Source organism: Lagopus muta, chromosome 26, assembly GCF_023343835.1.
Source record: "Lagopus muta isolate bLagMut1 chromosome 26, bLagMut1 primary, whole genome shotgun sequence".
Classification (NCBI taxonomy): domain Eukaryota; kingdom Metazoa; phylum Chordata; class Aves; order Galliformes; family Phasianidae; genus Lagopus; species Lagopus muta.
In genome coordinates this window covers 299,879-316,274 of record NC_064458.1, presented here as the reverse complement: position 1 = coordinate 316,274, position 16,396 = coordinate 299,879, and the positions used below count along the sequence as shown (strand labels likewise).

The 16,396-nt window shown below is 48.0% G+C and overlaps 1 protein-coding gene across 11 annotated transcripts in view; it reads left to right on the top strand.

The window, feature by feature from the left end:
* Positions 1–16,396, top strand: part of PTPRS (protein tyrosine phosphatase receptor type S) — a 122,400-nt gene that overhangs the window by 49,496 nt on the left and 56,508 nt on the right. For all 11 annotated transcript variants that reach the window (XM_048927833.1, XM_048927841.1, XM_048927842.1 and 8 more), the window contains exons 3-5: positions 490–635; positions 1,568–1,709; positions 8,069–8,257. In XM_048927833.1, coding sequence (XP_048783790.1) covers positions 490–635; positions 1,568–1,709; positions 8,069–8,257 — 477 coding nt within the window. The remainder of the gene's footprint in view (positions 1–489; positions 636–1,567; positions 1,710–8,068; positions 8,258–16,396) is intronic.

Genomic DNA, 16,396 nt, shown 5'->3' with positions numbered 1-16,396 from the left:
CGCTCCTGCCTCAGCCCAGGCTGGCTGAAATGCAGCCCCAGGCACGGAGTGTGTGGGCTCAGGCCTTGCTGCACCTCTGGGCAGCTGGTTATGAGGGGTTGTTGAGGAGCTTTTGGCTGTCAGTGTTTGTAGAAGCTGTTTTCAGCTCAACTTCTTCTGATGATCCTTAGATGGACTTCACGCATCAGCTTCACTTGTGCAACATGGCTTAAAAGTCCGCTCTTCAGAAGTAAGAGAGGCTTTGCAACTCATCCCACTGAAATCTCATTGTAGGATCAGGCCATTAATCGGTTTGTGATGTAGGTTCTTCATATGCAAAATGGAAGGAAGGACTGCTCCTTCCCAGAAGGCCCAGAGGATGGATTTCATCTGGGATCATACGAGAACAGCGGCGATAATGCTGCTGTTAATTACAGACGTTCTTTATTGGAGTTTGTCTGTCCTTGCGCCAATTACGAATTTTCTTCTTGTTTTTATTTGTTTCAAAAGGTCCCCCTGTGTTCATTAAAAAACCTGTGGACCAAATTGGTGTGTCGGGAGGGGTGGCGTCTTTTGTATGCCAAGCAACTGGAGACCCGAAGCCACGAGTCACCTGGAACAAGAAAGGGAAGAAAGTGAACTCCCAGAGGTTTGAGGTAAGAGACGTCCTTCCAGTCAATGTGTATGTAGACAGGGACTGACAGAAAGCAGCTGGTGCTCCTCTGTGGTCGTTCTGAGGCCTGATAATAAAGGGAGATTTGGAAGAGGAGGAGTTTTAACAGCAGTAAGAATGAAATACAAGCTCTTGGCCGTGTTAACAACTGAGATTGTTCCGAAGCAACAGAGTTTGTGGGGTTTTCTGTTATTGGTGTTTTTTCTTTTGCTTTGTTGGTTGGTTGTTTAGTTTTTCCCTCCTCAGATATAACATGAAGCTGCTTTCTCCCTGCCCTAAGAAACTCCAGCTACAAGCTGGTACTTCTTGGGCTCCACAAATGCACCTTTCATATTCATCCATGACTCATTATTTTAACTCTGGAACAGCCTGAAGTAAACAATACAGTTGCTGGCACTGCTTAGATGGAAATAATTTGGATAGAAATGGCCGGAGTAACAAGAACTTGGAGGTCATCCTGCGGAATGTGCTGTGGGACCCTGTCCTGCCAGGCAGCTGTGTGCTCAGAAGAGCTTTGTGGGGTTAGCTGCCTACGCAGATGGAAGAATGAGGCAAAGATTCTTTTTTCTTTTTCTTTTTCTCTCAGCGCATTTCCCCCTGCTTCATCACAGTTGTGTTCTGAACCCACCCCACACACCATCACCTGGTGAGAGCATCTGAGATACACACAGCAGTTTTGGTGTGCCAGAAGTCAGGGATGGGTTTGGTGTGGCAGTTCCCTGGCTCCTTCAGGTCAGCAGAGAGAAGCTGGCTGTGCTGGCTGTATGCTGGGCACTGAGGGACAGCTGATGTGTGTTTCCAGGTGTATGTGTTTGTAAATGTGTCGGTGCCTCCTTGAGAAGCAGAAATTAACCTTCTGCTTGCAAGGCAAGGACACTTACTATGTGTATGTGTTTCTTTCCTTTTGTTCCCCAGACAATTGAATTTGATGAAAGTGCAGGTGCTGTTCTGAGGATCCAGCCGCTCCGGACTCCCCGGGATGAGAACATTTATGAGTGTGTTGCTCAAAACCCTCATGGGGAAGTCACTGTCCATGCCAAGCTCACTGTCCTCCGAGGTAAAGAACGTTTCTGCCTGCCTGTGTCAGTGTCACGGGAGAAGGTACCCGTCAGACTCTCTCTTCCTTCTCATGGGTGGGAAGACTGTCACAAAATGCATGGCCAGAGCGCAGAGTCCTTTTTTGGTTTGTTTTGACCTATCAGATCTGTTTGCTTTTATTACTTAAATTTTTATTACAGAAAATGGCTATGTAAGAAGCAAAAGCAGAGTGCTTGCTATTACCAGACCACGTATGAGTTCTGTCAGGAAGGTGTGTTGAGGGTCCTTGCAACATGAATTATCCTAGGTCTCCACGATCTTCCCTGCAATAAATATTCCCTCCCCAGGTTTATGAGTAGCACCAGATAATGCCTCTTCTTCAGCAACTTCAGTATTTTCAACAGCATCTGATGTCCTTTTGTTTGAACAGAGAGTGAGCACATCCCTGGCAGTGTGGAGCTAAATTTGTGCGCAGAATCCTAGCACAGAGCAATAAGCAAAGATCAGACATAAAGGGCACATGGCAAAGCCTTTTGTAGCAGGAATATCCCTTCTGCTGCTCACCTGGCAAGCTCTGCGTTGGCAAGCTGCTGGCTTCCTTTGAGGATGCAAGCCTGTGGTCCAGGCATGCCTGACAGATTTGTGTAGGTGCACTGAAATCTTTGTGTTGCTCCTCTGCCTGGCGTGGCATTTAACCTTCTGCTGGCAGTACGTGGTGAGGAGGCTGCAACAGTGCTTTATGGCAGAGCGTGGTTAGCTGCGGTCTGGCTGGGAGCTGGAAGCTCTGTTCTTCACACTTCCTCAAAGATGGAGTGGTGACGGTTTGGGAGAGGTGCCCCTGTGATCGTGACCAAAATTTCTACCCCTTGAATGTAATGTGATCAGTGGCGAGAGACAATGTTGTCCTCCAACTCCTGCTCTCGCAAATCTTCTGAGTTCTCACTGCGTTTTTCAGCACTCATAAGAAAGCTGCAGTGTATGGGAAATGATGCCTTGAGCTCAGTGATGGCCCCTAGGGACAGCACTGCTTCGTACATGTCTTTTTGCAGCTCTTCCTTCCGGTATCAGCATCATACACATGTCAGCTAGAGAGGCAGATGACAGAACAGGAGCTCATCTCCCTGCCTGCCTAATTATGCACTTTGCTGATCCCACCAGAACATTATGGTGCTTTGCTCCAGTGCTGTGGTGCTTTCACAGGAACTGCTGTTCCGCTTGCCTAATGGGACTTTGTTCATTAGCTTAGCTAATTGGCTACAAAAGCAGGTAGGGTACCAGTCCAGGAAACAGGGGGGAGCAGTAATGACCTGCAGGTTGCTGAAGAGCACTGGGGAGGCAGTTTTTGCAGCACACCCTTCCCTTCCCTGCACTGCTGGAGTTATTCCATCCCTCATCTTTCCCTACCTTTCATGTAGCACAGATTGTCTCCTCTTTGTCTTCATTTGTAAGTGATGGGGAGGTTAAAAGGACCAAGCACAAATCCACTAATCTCCACAATGACAAAGTCAGCATGCTGGCATCTATTCCTCTCTTTTCTCAATCTCCTTATACGTTCACCCACTCTCCTGTTTGTCTTTTCTCTGTCTTTCCTTGCAGTGCCACCTCCTCCTTTCTGCCTCTCTTCTCTCACTTTTAGAACGAATGCTTGGCAGAAAGATGGGGGCAGCTCCACAGCTTGGAGATGAATGTGAGCTGTCATTTGCAGAAGCTGTTATCTTGGCATGCTGTGGAGTATGGAAACCTGGGCCCCAGCTGTTACAAACTCTGCAGGATGGGGTTTGGACTCATTCTGCAGCCTGTTGGCTGTGCTGTTGTAATCAGCTTGAAATACATTTGTGTAACTTCATGGAATACACGTGTATGAACAGTTATGGGATTTCCTTAGTGAGAGAGCAGACAGTCTCACAAACATAAAGGAAAAAAGCATTCTTCCCTCCTAGATGTGGCTATTGAAGGAATGGGGAATAAACCTTTCTTTGGTTATCCACATGACTGTTCTTGGATCAGACCATGATAGAAGTCCATATGCATTCACTTAATAGCAGGAAGCTGCAGGAGAGGAAACCTCTGGGAGCTCTGAGAAGCAAAGCTTGTGATGGACACCACTCAGCTCACAGAACATCTTCACTCCAGCTCTGCTGCCTCATTTGTCCTTCCTGTTTTGTTTCTCGGATCTGCGTTTCTATAGTCTGGAACTTGCTGTTCTTTCCACAGCAGGCTGGAAGTAGTGCCTGCAAACCTGATTCCTGCAGAGCCCAAAGAAAAGGAAGGAAAGTGGTCTTGGGAAGCATTTTCCAGTGATTGTTGACACCAGCTGCTGTCATTTTTCATAATAACTTAGGCAGAAGGGAAGCTAGTTGACACAGGCACCCCAGCTCTCAGTTGGTATTGTTTCTGTAAGCTCCTCACTCCAGGAAAGATGTGCATAATTTAACTTTTATTATTACTGTTACTGCTTCCTATACACAGGTTTTATCTTCCCTCCACTTCTGTAGCAGCCCATGGCAGCCATGGAGGTTCTCTCCCTGCCTCACCCTGCCTGCAGGAGACTGGGCTGCAGCCTTCTGCCTGCATTGCCTCTGCTGTGCAGAGGCAGCGAGCTGCATTTGGAGCAGGGGCAGGCAGAGATTGGTTCTTTGCTTTATTGAAGCTGATGGAGTTCCATGGGGGCTCCCCTTTGTGAGTCGTTAGTAAATGCAACATGAATTGTACATTGATCCCATAAAAAACAGCGCTCGGTCCAGTTGAATGTAATGGAGCAAGGTCTGCTGCACCCTGACAGCTCGCCGCGTGCTGGCTGATGCTGTCCTTTCCCGAGGATTGCTGCACTCTGGAAAATCGAGGAGGCTGGCTGTTAGACACGCGAGGTCTGTGGCAGTTATTACCGGTGTGTGGGTCAGGCTGCTGGGTTTGGACATTCAGCCTTTTTTTTAAAGATTCCCTGTTGTTTTCTTATGAAGCGTTCATTTCTCTAGCAGTCCTGCCCTGAAATTTCCGTCACACATTTCCTACTCAAAGAGGACATCTGGTGTGGGCATGTAGAATGTTCTAGCAAGACTTCTGCTGTTTGGTTGGATTTTGTAATCGTTGGCTTTAGGTCAACAAAACACAAATGAGTTCTGGATGCTCAGCAGAAAGCATTGAGCCCCACGGGAGCGCGTGCTGAGGCAGAGCTGCCTCGGAGGTGTTACCTGGCCACTTGAGAAGGTCTTGGCAGATGTGCTTCAAACTGGTCTTGCTTGGCTGTTCCTGTAACGACCTGAAGATCGGGCCAAGTAGAAAGCAGATTAGTTCTGTAGCTTATGAAAAACGTCAGGCCAGTTTTAATTCAGCGGAGCGCATAGGAGCACGCTGGTGGCAGGGAGGGCCGGGTATTACCTGCACTGTTGTGGGGCCAGCTCACGTATCTGAGTGTCTGTGAGCCCACTTAGTTATCTTCGTAGCAGAACTCTCAGATCAGAATGCATGGAATCAACAAGCAGAGCACGTTGCTGAGACTCCTGGCATGTATCAAATCTGTCTTTGGCTGCGTGGTCGTGGTTAGCTGAGACACAGCAGTGTATATCCTGATGGGAGGAACTGGGTGTCACTTTACAAGGTGCATCCTGCAGGGATGCGTGGTGGGGACGGGGATGCTTGTAACATACTCATAAAGTTGATGAAGAAGACAGGACTAAGCTTCACAAGTTCTGGATTCTGATCCTGGTTCTGCTTAAGATTAGTGTCATTTGAGCTGCTCTTGGCTCTTCACCGTTGGAGTGAGGATGGCAGGCTGATGAGAGACCAGCCGGTATCCGTAAGCAGGGCTGTGTATCTCCAGAGAAAAGCAAGAAATTCCTCTTTTCTTCAACAACGCCCTCATTGTAGCTTTCTGCATTCAATACGTAGCTCATCTGTACGTGCTCACACCCTCCTCCTCTTCTAAATTATTAAATAACTGCGCGCCCTGCGGGAAAAAGAGCAGCAGCAACACCCGCTTTATCTTCCTTCATCATCCTCATTTCTAGCATGACTGATTATCTAGACACAAAGCTGCCACCTTCTCGAGGGACGAGAGGCAGCGAGTGTCTCCTTTGCTGCAGTTGGTGCCCTTTGCTCTGTCTGTAGGACCGTGTGTGCATCAGTGCATGCGCGGCTCCCGGCACAGCACAGCCTCCAGTAGGATCTCATACAAATGAATGCTGAAGTGCTCTCCTCTCCCTGCCTCCCTCAGTTTTTCCTCGCCTGCTGCTTCTCACCCTACTTTGTTCAGTGGCCTTGAGATAACTCACCAGCTTTTTCTCAAGAGAAACCTTTACACTTCTCAGTCTAAGAGCAGGATGAGCTCTGTTAGAACAGCAAGTGCAGTGCGTGACAACACTCGCCTGCATGAGCTAGCATGGGATTCAGCAGCAGGCCAGGTGTGCCCTCCAAGCTTGCATCTTCCCTCTTTTGTTCTTGCAGTTGTCTGGGCTGCTTTTAGAAAGAGAATTCACAATCCAAACCATCCCTTGTTTATTTACTTGGTAACAGGTCCGGGCTGGTGTTTGGGGATTGAGGAGGAGGTGGCAGGGCGTGCGTGTGCATGTCTTGTGGGGATTGAGTTGAGACTGTAATTGCATTATTAAAGGGAATCCAATTGTTAGGGGATGAAGCCAGTTTCACTTTCCTGGCAGGAAGGAAATCTGAGCTCTTGGATCAGTGCAGTGTGTGATGTTCGGTGGTGCTTCCTCTGTCGATCTGATCCTCAAATCTGATCACGCCTCTAGTCGCAGTTGTTTTAATTAAACTCAGAGGAATTCTGCACAATGTGCTGCAAGATTAACATTTTGTTTAATTAGAAACACTCGGCAGTAGTAGTTGTACCAGGCCTCCCCCAGCACACATGCACACGTATTAATTGGTTCATGAAATTAACGGGCGTGGGTCTGAGCCAGGTGGAGTAGCATCGCCAGGGAGCAGGATAAAAGCAGTAATCAATAATGATGTCATCTGCAGCCAATGCGGCAGCAGCTCTGCAGCTCCTTAACAACACACCACCGCCTGGTTAAATGGGAGAAGGGAAGAGAAGACGTTAAAAGCCTGGCTGAAAGCTGGCTGAAAGCTGTGCGAAGGCAAAGCAATTCCCTGAGCTCTCCAGCCCTCAGCTCCCTCCTGGGGGGGGCTGGGCCTTTGCAGCACACATGATCTGCAAAACCAAATGCTGTTTGGAGGGTGTTGCAAAGCCTGAGAACAGCCCGGTGAAGTGAGACCTCAAAGGTTTGGATCAGTCCCTGGTTAAGGGCGTTTGCGTCTCTGTTTTGAAGGTAGTACCTGGTTTTGAGGCATTTCAGATGCACTGAAATAGCTGCTCCTTTATACAGCTGAAAGTCAGTCCATGCTTTGAAACCTGTATTACTTTTGCAGTCATGAGGTGGTACGTGTTTTTGTTTGTGGTCAGGTTCCTTTGATTTATGAGAAGATATTTCACTCTGCACTGAGTCACACTGGATGGCGTATAACGCTCCAGTAATGATCAGAAGGAAGAGAAGGAAGCAGTGCCCATTTTTAAACATGCGAAGATGTGACAAAGATTATGGGGGAAGCACTAACGTTTTATATTAGTTATCACAAATTAGCCAACGCTGGTTAGGATTGCCCTCCTCCCCCTCATTAGTGAAGGTGAGAGCAGGGCTGAGAGGTGGCAGGGAGCTCTGCTGAGCCCGGCTGCGCGGTCCTGGTGCTGCATCCCTCTTGCATGGCAGCAGCACTCCGATAGAGCTGAACATCACACCCTGTCTGAGAGCACTTGGCTCACTGTTGCTCTGTGTGTCCCCTCTGGTAACTACAGCTGGATGATATTTTCCTCTCCTTTCCCTCCTCATTTTCACTGCATTTTTGACATTCCTTTTCATGTAGTCGCTTTCATTATTTCTCTTGCGTAGTTTGTTTTGCATTGTGGGGCTTGGGGGGAAGGAAGAACTACTCCTTTCAGATGTGGCTGTCTGTGCTGTACTCTGCAGACAGGGATCTGTGCCATATGTATGCAGAGCTTCTGCTGTAGGAGCAAGTATGTGCGAGTTGCTTTCCTGGGAGAGGGATGCACTGCAAGATCTGGAGAGACTTTGAGATGCCCCAAAGCTTTTTAGACTCAGATTTTGTATTTAACTGTAAAACTTTTCTTGTGGGGCATTAGGATGGTCGCACATAACGTGCACGAGGGTAGACTTCACTGCTTGACATGTTTTCGCAGGCCGTCTATGGATGATTTGCAGTAGCCTTTCCTTGAATCTCACTGCTCAGAGAACTGGGCAGCAGTTCTGCCTGACTGCGTTTTTTGGTGTGTTCTATTGAACAGCCCCTCCAGCTGCCCTGGTCCCAGCTGTGTGTGTAACCGCTGTGCTTTTTCTCTCTCACCAGAGGACCAGTTGCCTCCCGGCTTCCCAAACATTGACATGGGGCCCCAGCTGAAAGTGGTGGAGCGGACACGAACGGCCACAATGCTCTGTGCAGCCAGTGGGAACCCAGACCCAGAGATCACCTGGTTTAAAGATTTCCTGCCTGTCGACCCAAGCACGAGCAACGGGAGAATAAAGCAGCTGAGATCAGGTGAGGTCTCTGTGTGAGGTCAGAGAATCAAGATATAGATACAGTTGTTAAAGGAATGCCCAGAGGTTTCTGAAACAGAGGAGGGGGCCTATAAACGCAGCCTCGCAGGTGTGCGTTGGGTCATTTGCTTTCCTTCGCTTTTGGGATTCACATTCTTATCCAGGAAATGATTGGGGCGCTTTCCCCTGCACCCCATTTTCCTGCCCTTTCCTGTTACAAAGGAAAGCAGAAAGGGAAGCTGGTTCTCCTGCAGGAGATGCTGTAACCAGTCTGCTTGCCTCAGTAATGATGTTACTGCAGTTTGGGAAATTGGATAGGGGCTGTGGGTTTCCTCCTCAGAGAAAGAGCTGGGGAAAGAATCACTGGGACAAGACAGCACACTAGGCCATGCACACCTGGTGTAAGGTCTGCAGCTGTGGAAGCAGGATCCTGTGGGTGTAAATGGAGCTTGTCAGAGCTGGTATGAAGAGCAGCTCTTGCGGGATCTCTCTGGCATCACATCCCTGCAGTCATTGCTGGAGAGCAGTTGTGAGCAGTGAGCAGTGCTCAGTGGCAGTGCAGTGGAGTGGATCTCTGCGAACAGATGTACCCCAGCTCCGTGGCTCTTGTCAGTTCTCTGTCTTTCCCCATCTGCTTGTCCATCTGCTTCTTTTGTTTACGTTTGTTGTTTTTATGTGTCAACGTGACATCTCCCAATATCCATGTTTCAGGAGCTGTTTGTGTAGTTGTTAAATATCCTGGTTCACAGTGTGAGTGTGTATGTGCACACATGCAAGGAGGGCACAGGTGGATTTATTAATGAATGCTTCTGATAAAGTAATTCCTTAGCTTAAAAGAAGATCCACGCAAAACCCTCCCTGCTTTCTTGCTGATAACTGCGATTATGAAACGAGCGGTGCAAGTTTTACTTCTTGACAAAAACTACCCACAGAAGTGGTCCTCTTCAGGTGCTGCTTGGACCGACCGCTCTCACCCCACCTGGAGAAAACATTCCTTGTTGTTGGACCTAGCAGGAATCAAACACAAAAATTCATTATTCCACAGCCACCGGTTTGGTTCGGTGTAGTTCCAGTTCGGTGTAGCTTTTGTACACCTGCATCAATGCTTCCTTATTCAGTGAAGCAAACTAACAAGCAGATATTTAAGCTGCTTTGTTAGAATTAGAATGGATTGGTGAATCCCACAAACCCAGATGAGATTGACCTCTCTGTTTTATTGTAACAGCTGAGTCAAATGCAAATAAAAAAAATCACTCAGCATAAATAATGAGAGGTAAACTAGAATTATATCATGCTCTGTGACCATGAGCTGAAGTGTGAGTAATGCACAGGCAGATTATTTTTAATACATTTATCATCTTGCTAGAATGCCTTTATACTCCTTAACTGGGTTTGATCTGATGCTTTCCTTAAAGCCACCTGAATGCTGCATTTTTTTTTCAGTGAATTGGTTTGCCTCTGAGGGAACCCTTGACCTTTCTGGTAAATCTGAAGATGCCTGCTGAAAAATTAATCTCATTTACAGCTTCTTTGAATTAGTAAACTGGTGAAGCATCCCTGCTGTCCTCTGGGGCAGAAACCTGTTGCTTCTGTGGAAGGAGTGCAGGTGGCTGTTCACCCGGGAGGACTGAAAGTCGAGGTTCTGCTTTATTGTCCTATTTCATCTACTTGTAGGGCTTTCCAAAACTTGCATGTTCTGCAATGCAAAGGCCTGTGAAAGTGGAGAACGTTAACATCAGGGTCATCCAGACCAAGGCAAAGGAGATTTCAAGAGTGCATTTGTAACCAGTGTGCGATGTGCATGGTCTTGCCTGTCAGAGCGCTGATGATGCGAGTGCTGCTGATGTCAGGACTTAATTTAATACATTTACCTTTGCAGAAAACAAGCTTTGCTGCCCAGAGTGTAGCACTAGCACACGTTAGGGCACTGGATGCTTCAGGACACTGCTAATGAGCTTCAGTGTCTTCCACGCACAGGCCAGCAGTGTCACTGTAATCCAACCTCTGGGAAATTACGATTACAGCCAACTAACGGGTGTTGGACAAACCCTCTGTGAGAGGGAGCGCAGGGAGGAGAAGTGGGAGCTCTATCTCTAACAGACTTAGCACACAAGCCAGCGGCTGTGCTGTCTCTGAAGACTTGGCTGTGCAGTGCTCCCTGATGGAGATGGGCACAGGGACATGCAGCAGGACAAGACGGGACAGGACAGCCACGAAGGTTCTGCCTTGCAGAGGGTGGCATCCATGGTGCTTTATTACAGAGGGTGTTAAGAACTAGGGAGGGCGTTAAAGCCTGAATTTGCATTGGTACAGGATTTAGTGGCAAACATGCAAATTAGCTCATTAAAAGAGCTCACAGAGCTCTGCAAAATTGGGCAGCCGTGTCCAGATTTAGTTCTTGTTTATATTAAAACAGCCAGGTACTTCACTGTCAATGCAGATGGTCCTCCGAGGCTGCGGCCGTTCAGTTCACATCGTCCCATGGTGCCGTTTGTGTTAAGAGTTCAGTGTAAGTGAGGAACAGGTGGTGATGCTGTTAGCCACACAGCTTTCCTCCAGCCATCGGCCCTCCCTCCATCTCCAGACATTCCTTCCGAGCAAGTGGGACTCTTCATGTTTGATCGTTTAGATAGAATGAAAGGCTGAATTGTCAGCCAGAGCTAAATGGGAGAAAGCTCTGTCTGGCCGCCTGTTTCCCTCAGTCTTACACCAGGATCTCAACCTTAGCAACCCAGGCTGCCTGTGAGTGTAAGTGGCCTCGGTGGTGGGCAATGAATGGATGTTTCTGCCTGTGCACAGGAGCAGCAGGCAATGTCCTCTGCTCAGCCGTGCCACCTATGGGGGACAGCGGGAGGCGCTCAGCAGTTGGCTTCTTTCATCAGAGGAACCCTAAAACCTTTTGTGTCTTGTGTGTTGTCTTCTGCTTTCTAAATAAGTGGCTCTAACAAACTTAATTTTTTTCTTTTTTGTCTTTTTTTCACTATTTTTTACATTCAGAGACCTTTGGTAAGTTTGTTCAATTAAAAAAAAAAACAACAAAAAACAAACCAAAAAACCAAAGCTAAATGAAATCCCCAAACCTGCTAATGTGGAGATTTGTAGCCCTCACCTTTAAACTAATTCCTTTGTAACAGCTTTCTGAGAGGCATGCCATGCATTTCTTCTACTAACTCTTTCAATAGGGATCTTCTGCCCTCTTAATAATTTCTGCAGGGGTATTGCAGGCTACAAAAAGAATAATATTAATCCTAATTAATAAATCTGTATGAAGAGATAACAGCTAAATATGAACCTCCTAACATTGGATAGACTTTTTTGTAACTTAGCAACAGTTGTCCTGGAATTCCCCAAATACACAGTAGCTTGTACCCCGGACCTGTGATAATTGTGTTCACACCTGCAGGAGGTCCTGGAGTTTCACATCTAACAGAGTTATTGGATTTTTTGGAAGGGAGAGGTGAGGATGCAGCACTTCCAAATTGAGGCTGTTTGTCACCGGCGGTTGGAAAAGCACCCTGTCCACGTCAGCTCTGTCCCCTGAGAAGCCCTGCAGAGCTCCTGTGCCACGTCCCCTTTTGTGATCAGAGATGTAGCAATTGCAGCTGTCACCCAGGATCCGGCATTTTAAAATTGCAGGAGACCCTTGATGATTGCTTGCTTGTTTAGAATAGAAAGCTCTCTTCAGCCCTCGGGAGAGGAGCGCAGCACACACGTGTTCTCACACGTGGTCTGACAGAAGGTGGGGATGTGTTTTCTGTCATTACCATGGCAATGGTGACTTTCCTCCTCTCCCTGTGTTGAAGGCTTAGAGAATCGTGGGCAGCTTGCTGTGTGGGAAGAGTTAGAGAAAGGGATGGTGGAAGAGCAGATCCCATCTTCTCTGCCCAGGGAGACGCCTGCGCATGGAGTTCTGCCTGGAACCATCTTGGTCCCAGGGCCGGGTGCCTTTTGCCTCTGCTGCTGAATGCTATGCTGGCCGTCTGGGCTTGTGCAGCCTCAATGTTTTTCCTGAACGAACAGATTTTCTGTTCCTAGGGGGATGCAGAAGGCAAAATGAATATTTTGCATAACCTACTTTCCACCTGGGAGGTCTGCATCCATGGGAACTCTTCCTCCTTTTGTTTTCCTGCAAAGCTGGTGCTATTATTCTACCCCGATCCCCTTCTAGCCTCATCCCGCTCCCCTAAATTGAAAACGAAGCTGGTTAGATGTGAAACTCCAGTAGTGAAAATCTACCATCTGTGTCCCTGCCACCATTCGAACTACCGTTCTTCCCTTGAGAGTTATCTGATCTCGTTTTGGTTCAAATTCTGTCACCTCTGTCCCAGCTGTGGGCCATCTTATAACCGTGTTTCGCTCCTCACCTCTGTGTCCCAAATGCCAGAGTCAGAATTGGAAGCATCGCAGCAGCACTGCTTGGCTCCCCGAGAGCTGCCAGCAGCCTGTTTCCAGGGACAGCTCTGATGTTTAGGTGGAACAGGGAATAATCAGCCTACGGTAACACGGGGCGGTTCTGCCACTGTCTCTCCAATGTGACACAGCTCAAACTTCCATCACGTTTCTCCTGCCCATTGTGGTGTGCCTTTGCAGGAAGTTGCAAAGCCTGGCAAGGCCAACAAAACATTACAGCAGTGGGTGCTGCTGGGGTCTCCTCCCCTCTCAACCCGCTTCCCATTAGCCTCGTTCCAGATTTGTGCTACAGATGGCAGATTTTCACTCCAGTTTTGAGACAGAAGGATTGGAGGCTGTTTTTGTTTCCACTGAGTTGATCTATAACCCTTTGCTGCTTTGTCTCTCGCTTTTCCAGACCTTCCTGCCGTCTCCCGTGTGGAGATCTGCCCAAATTCTTGCTCCCCCACCTCTTTCAAGCGCTGTCTCTCCAACCTTTGTCCCTTTGATAGCTAACCGGCCTGCTTTATTAACCTTAGCTAGTTCCTAACCCTAACTAGACGCTAACTTTTCTCTAGCAAATAACCTAACCTCTTAACTAGAAGCTGAGTACACCTAGAATCTAATATCCTAACACTATAATACCTCTCTCCCCTCATCTCCTTTGAAAAATAAAGACAAACTGTAATCAGTATCTGTATATTTTTACCTTCTATCCTGAAAACGGAGGACTGGGCCGCAGCACAAGAAGGGTGAGCAGGGCTGAGCGCTGCAGGGAGGTTGTGGCTCAGGCAGCCGACACACGGGAGGCCTGGGCTCCTCTGCCGCAGCGCTCCCTGCCACCGCGGGCGCATTGCTTCACCTCAACCTCGGTTTCCCCATCTTTAGAGAGGGGAACGTAATTCTTGCCGGGGGAGAGGAGAGTGTGCAGGCTATTTGTCCAGTAGTGCTCAGTACGAGCCCTGGCTGCAGAGTGACAGCAGTTGTTACTGTTACGGAGAAACTCTTGTGCTTTTCCCAAGTAAGAGGCAATATTTGGAATTGCGGAATCTGCTCTGTTCTCAGGATTGGGGTAAAAAAGCAAAGCAATCAACCTCCCTTTTTTAATAAGCTGTGTAACGAGTTTGAATGCCGCTGTGAGCAAAAGGACCTGCCGTGTTTTCAAAGGAAGATGGTTTCGAGCTCCAGAGGTCAAACGGGGGCACGGTGATTTTGCTGCCACCTGGGCTGTGGTGTGGTTCACAGCCATGATGAAGTCACCTCCTCTCATCTGTGAGACCTGCCCAGGCAGAACGCTCATGTCAGGCACTGGAGACAACTGGAGGGGGTTTGAATAAAAACCACAACAAGCAGAGCAGGGCTCTTCTCTCCAAAAATACCCTCTCCCGCACTGGGGTTTGGGATGATTCTAGAACGGTGGCATGAGCACCCCCTGCACTTGAGCAGTAGCACAACTCTATTTAATGCGGAGCATCTGGCTTCAATCTCTGTGCTGAGCCACTGAAGGATAACTGAAGGTCCTGTTAAGGACACGCATTGAATTCCTCACACATCCGTGCCAAAAGCTTAAGTTTGGAACTGGGAATTCGCTGGCAGAGCTGGGATCAGACCTGCAACTCTAAATGTGATGCAGGGTACCTGGATGTCCTTTCTGTGACTTGGCTGACACCAACATAATGCTGTCTCCTTGCCCCCAGGGTGATGAAGATGTGCAGGTTCATCACACGTTCTGCAAATAACAAACAGTAATGTTAGCTGAGAGCTTGAAGACTTTCTATCCATTCTTACCAGCAAAATGGAGCCAGTCTCAAAGAGCTTCCAAGATAAGTGCCACGGAGGCTCTGTAAACAGCCAGCTGAATTGGACTGCTTTATAAAGGGCATCCCACCTTGAGTACCCGAACCCTCTTCAGTCTGTCCCTCTAATTTGAGATAGCACAGGAAGTTTCCTACTGGGAACTGTCTTCCTTGACTCAGGTCCTTTTCCCACAGGCAATCCAGGTGTTGGGGCTTTTGCAGTCTTTTCACTTCTTTTCTTTGTTTTCTTTGCAGAAGGTACACCGATCCGAGGTAAGACACCCCCCACCACTCACTCACCCACTCTCCAAACACTTCTCTCCACTCAGTTCCTGTTTCATTGACCTGTACTCAATCCAGATTCTTGTTGTTGTGTTACGTTCTCTTGTCCTGCTTCACCTCTGGATATTTATTTCTTTTTTATACCTGTCTTTATTTTATATATGGTTATGATGTCTGTTTCTGTTTGCTGGGTGCACTTGGTAATACCGGTACTGTTATTCTAATAACGTCTCAGGCTGTACTGCCTCAGATTTATGGCAGAGTTTTAAGAGCTGATCTCTCCAGGACTGCAAAGGACAGAAGATTGTCTTGGGCAGTAAATGTTATCAAAGCTTGGTAAATAGTTAGAGTCTCTCTTAACTGGTGCAAAGTGATCCTGAGCCACTGATTGTAGTGGAAGTTTTCCAGTCCTTTGCTCAGGCTCCCATCTCCTTGTCTTCAGGGCCGTCTTCCCCTCTCCTCTCCACTCTCTCACCCTTAGGTTTTTCTGGAAGAGATACCCATGGTAAGTAGCTTCTGCACTGTGTCATTAATGGAGGCCCAAAAGAGCTCCGGCTGTCGATGAAAGTCAGCAGGAAGAGTGTGCACACACCTTTGGAACCTTGCTTTAGCACCGACAAGTTTAAAAGACTGTAAATCTCTGTTGGTAAAAAGCAGCATCAGGTGCAGTGTGTGAGATAATTATTTTTTCACACGTCATCTCCGTTGGCTCCTGGCAGCTGACTGCAGGGTAACTTCCACACTGCATTCACCAGCAAAGCTGTGATGGTCAGGATGAGGGATTGGGTCCTCATCCCTGCAGTACAGCTGTGTGCTGCAGTTCGGTGCTGCTCCTGCTCTGCGCTGCGTTCGCCCCATCGCACGCTCCGATGAGCAGCACTCGTGGGCGCCAGGTTTGCCTGGAACCAGCTGAAGTTATCACAGATTTGTCCAGACAAACAGAAGTTTCTGGGAAGGCTCCCCGAGCAGCTCTCCGCCTCTGTGGAAGTTTCAGAAGGCAGATGATACTCGAGCCTCAGTTCAGTGTGAAAAATGCTCAGCTGATGTTTCAGTGTGAAGCTTCAGCGTTTGGTTTCTCACTCCTCTCACACTGAAATACCCTCAGGTTCTTTTGAAATGACTTCAGTTCGATTTAGCGCTGTTGTGTTTTTTTTTTCATTCCCTCTGTCCTGCCTTTGGGATCTACCAGACGCAGTGGGTCTGGGTGGGAGCTGCACTTTCACACCCCGTTGCTGTCAGAAGCACTTGCAGCCTCACGGCTTCCCGCACAGCATCCTGCTGCACCCTGCACACACAGCACAAGCTCCGTGTCCTCCCCACGCAGACACATCGCTCTGGAGGGGCTGCATCTGCACCCGACTGAAGATGCTATCATTAATATTAGATCTGGAATTGTTTTTACTATTATTGCTTTTTCCAGGGATGGGAGTTAGGAGTCTCGGCTCATGTGAGCTCTGCCCATTTCTGTAGTATAATCATGTACTCCTAATACATAAAACATTTGATAGCCTGGTGAATTATTTATGTTGTATGTATTCTAACTGAAGTTTTGCAGGAGTGAAGCCCTTTGAGGTAAATGAGGCAGTTTTCTTCCATGTAGTTACATGCTGCATATACATGCATGTCTGCTTACGGGGGTATTTAGTTTGGGCTCCTGGTATGTTCTTGTCAGC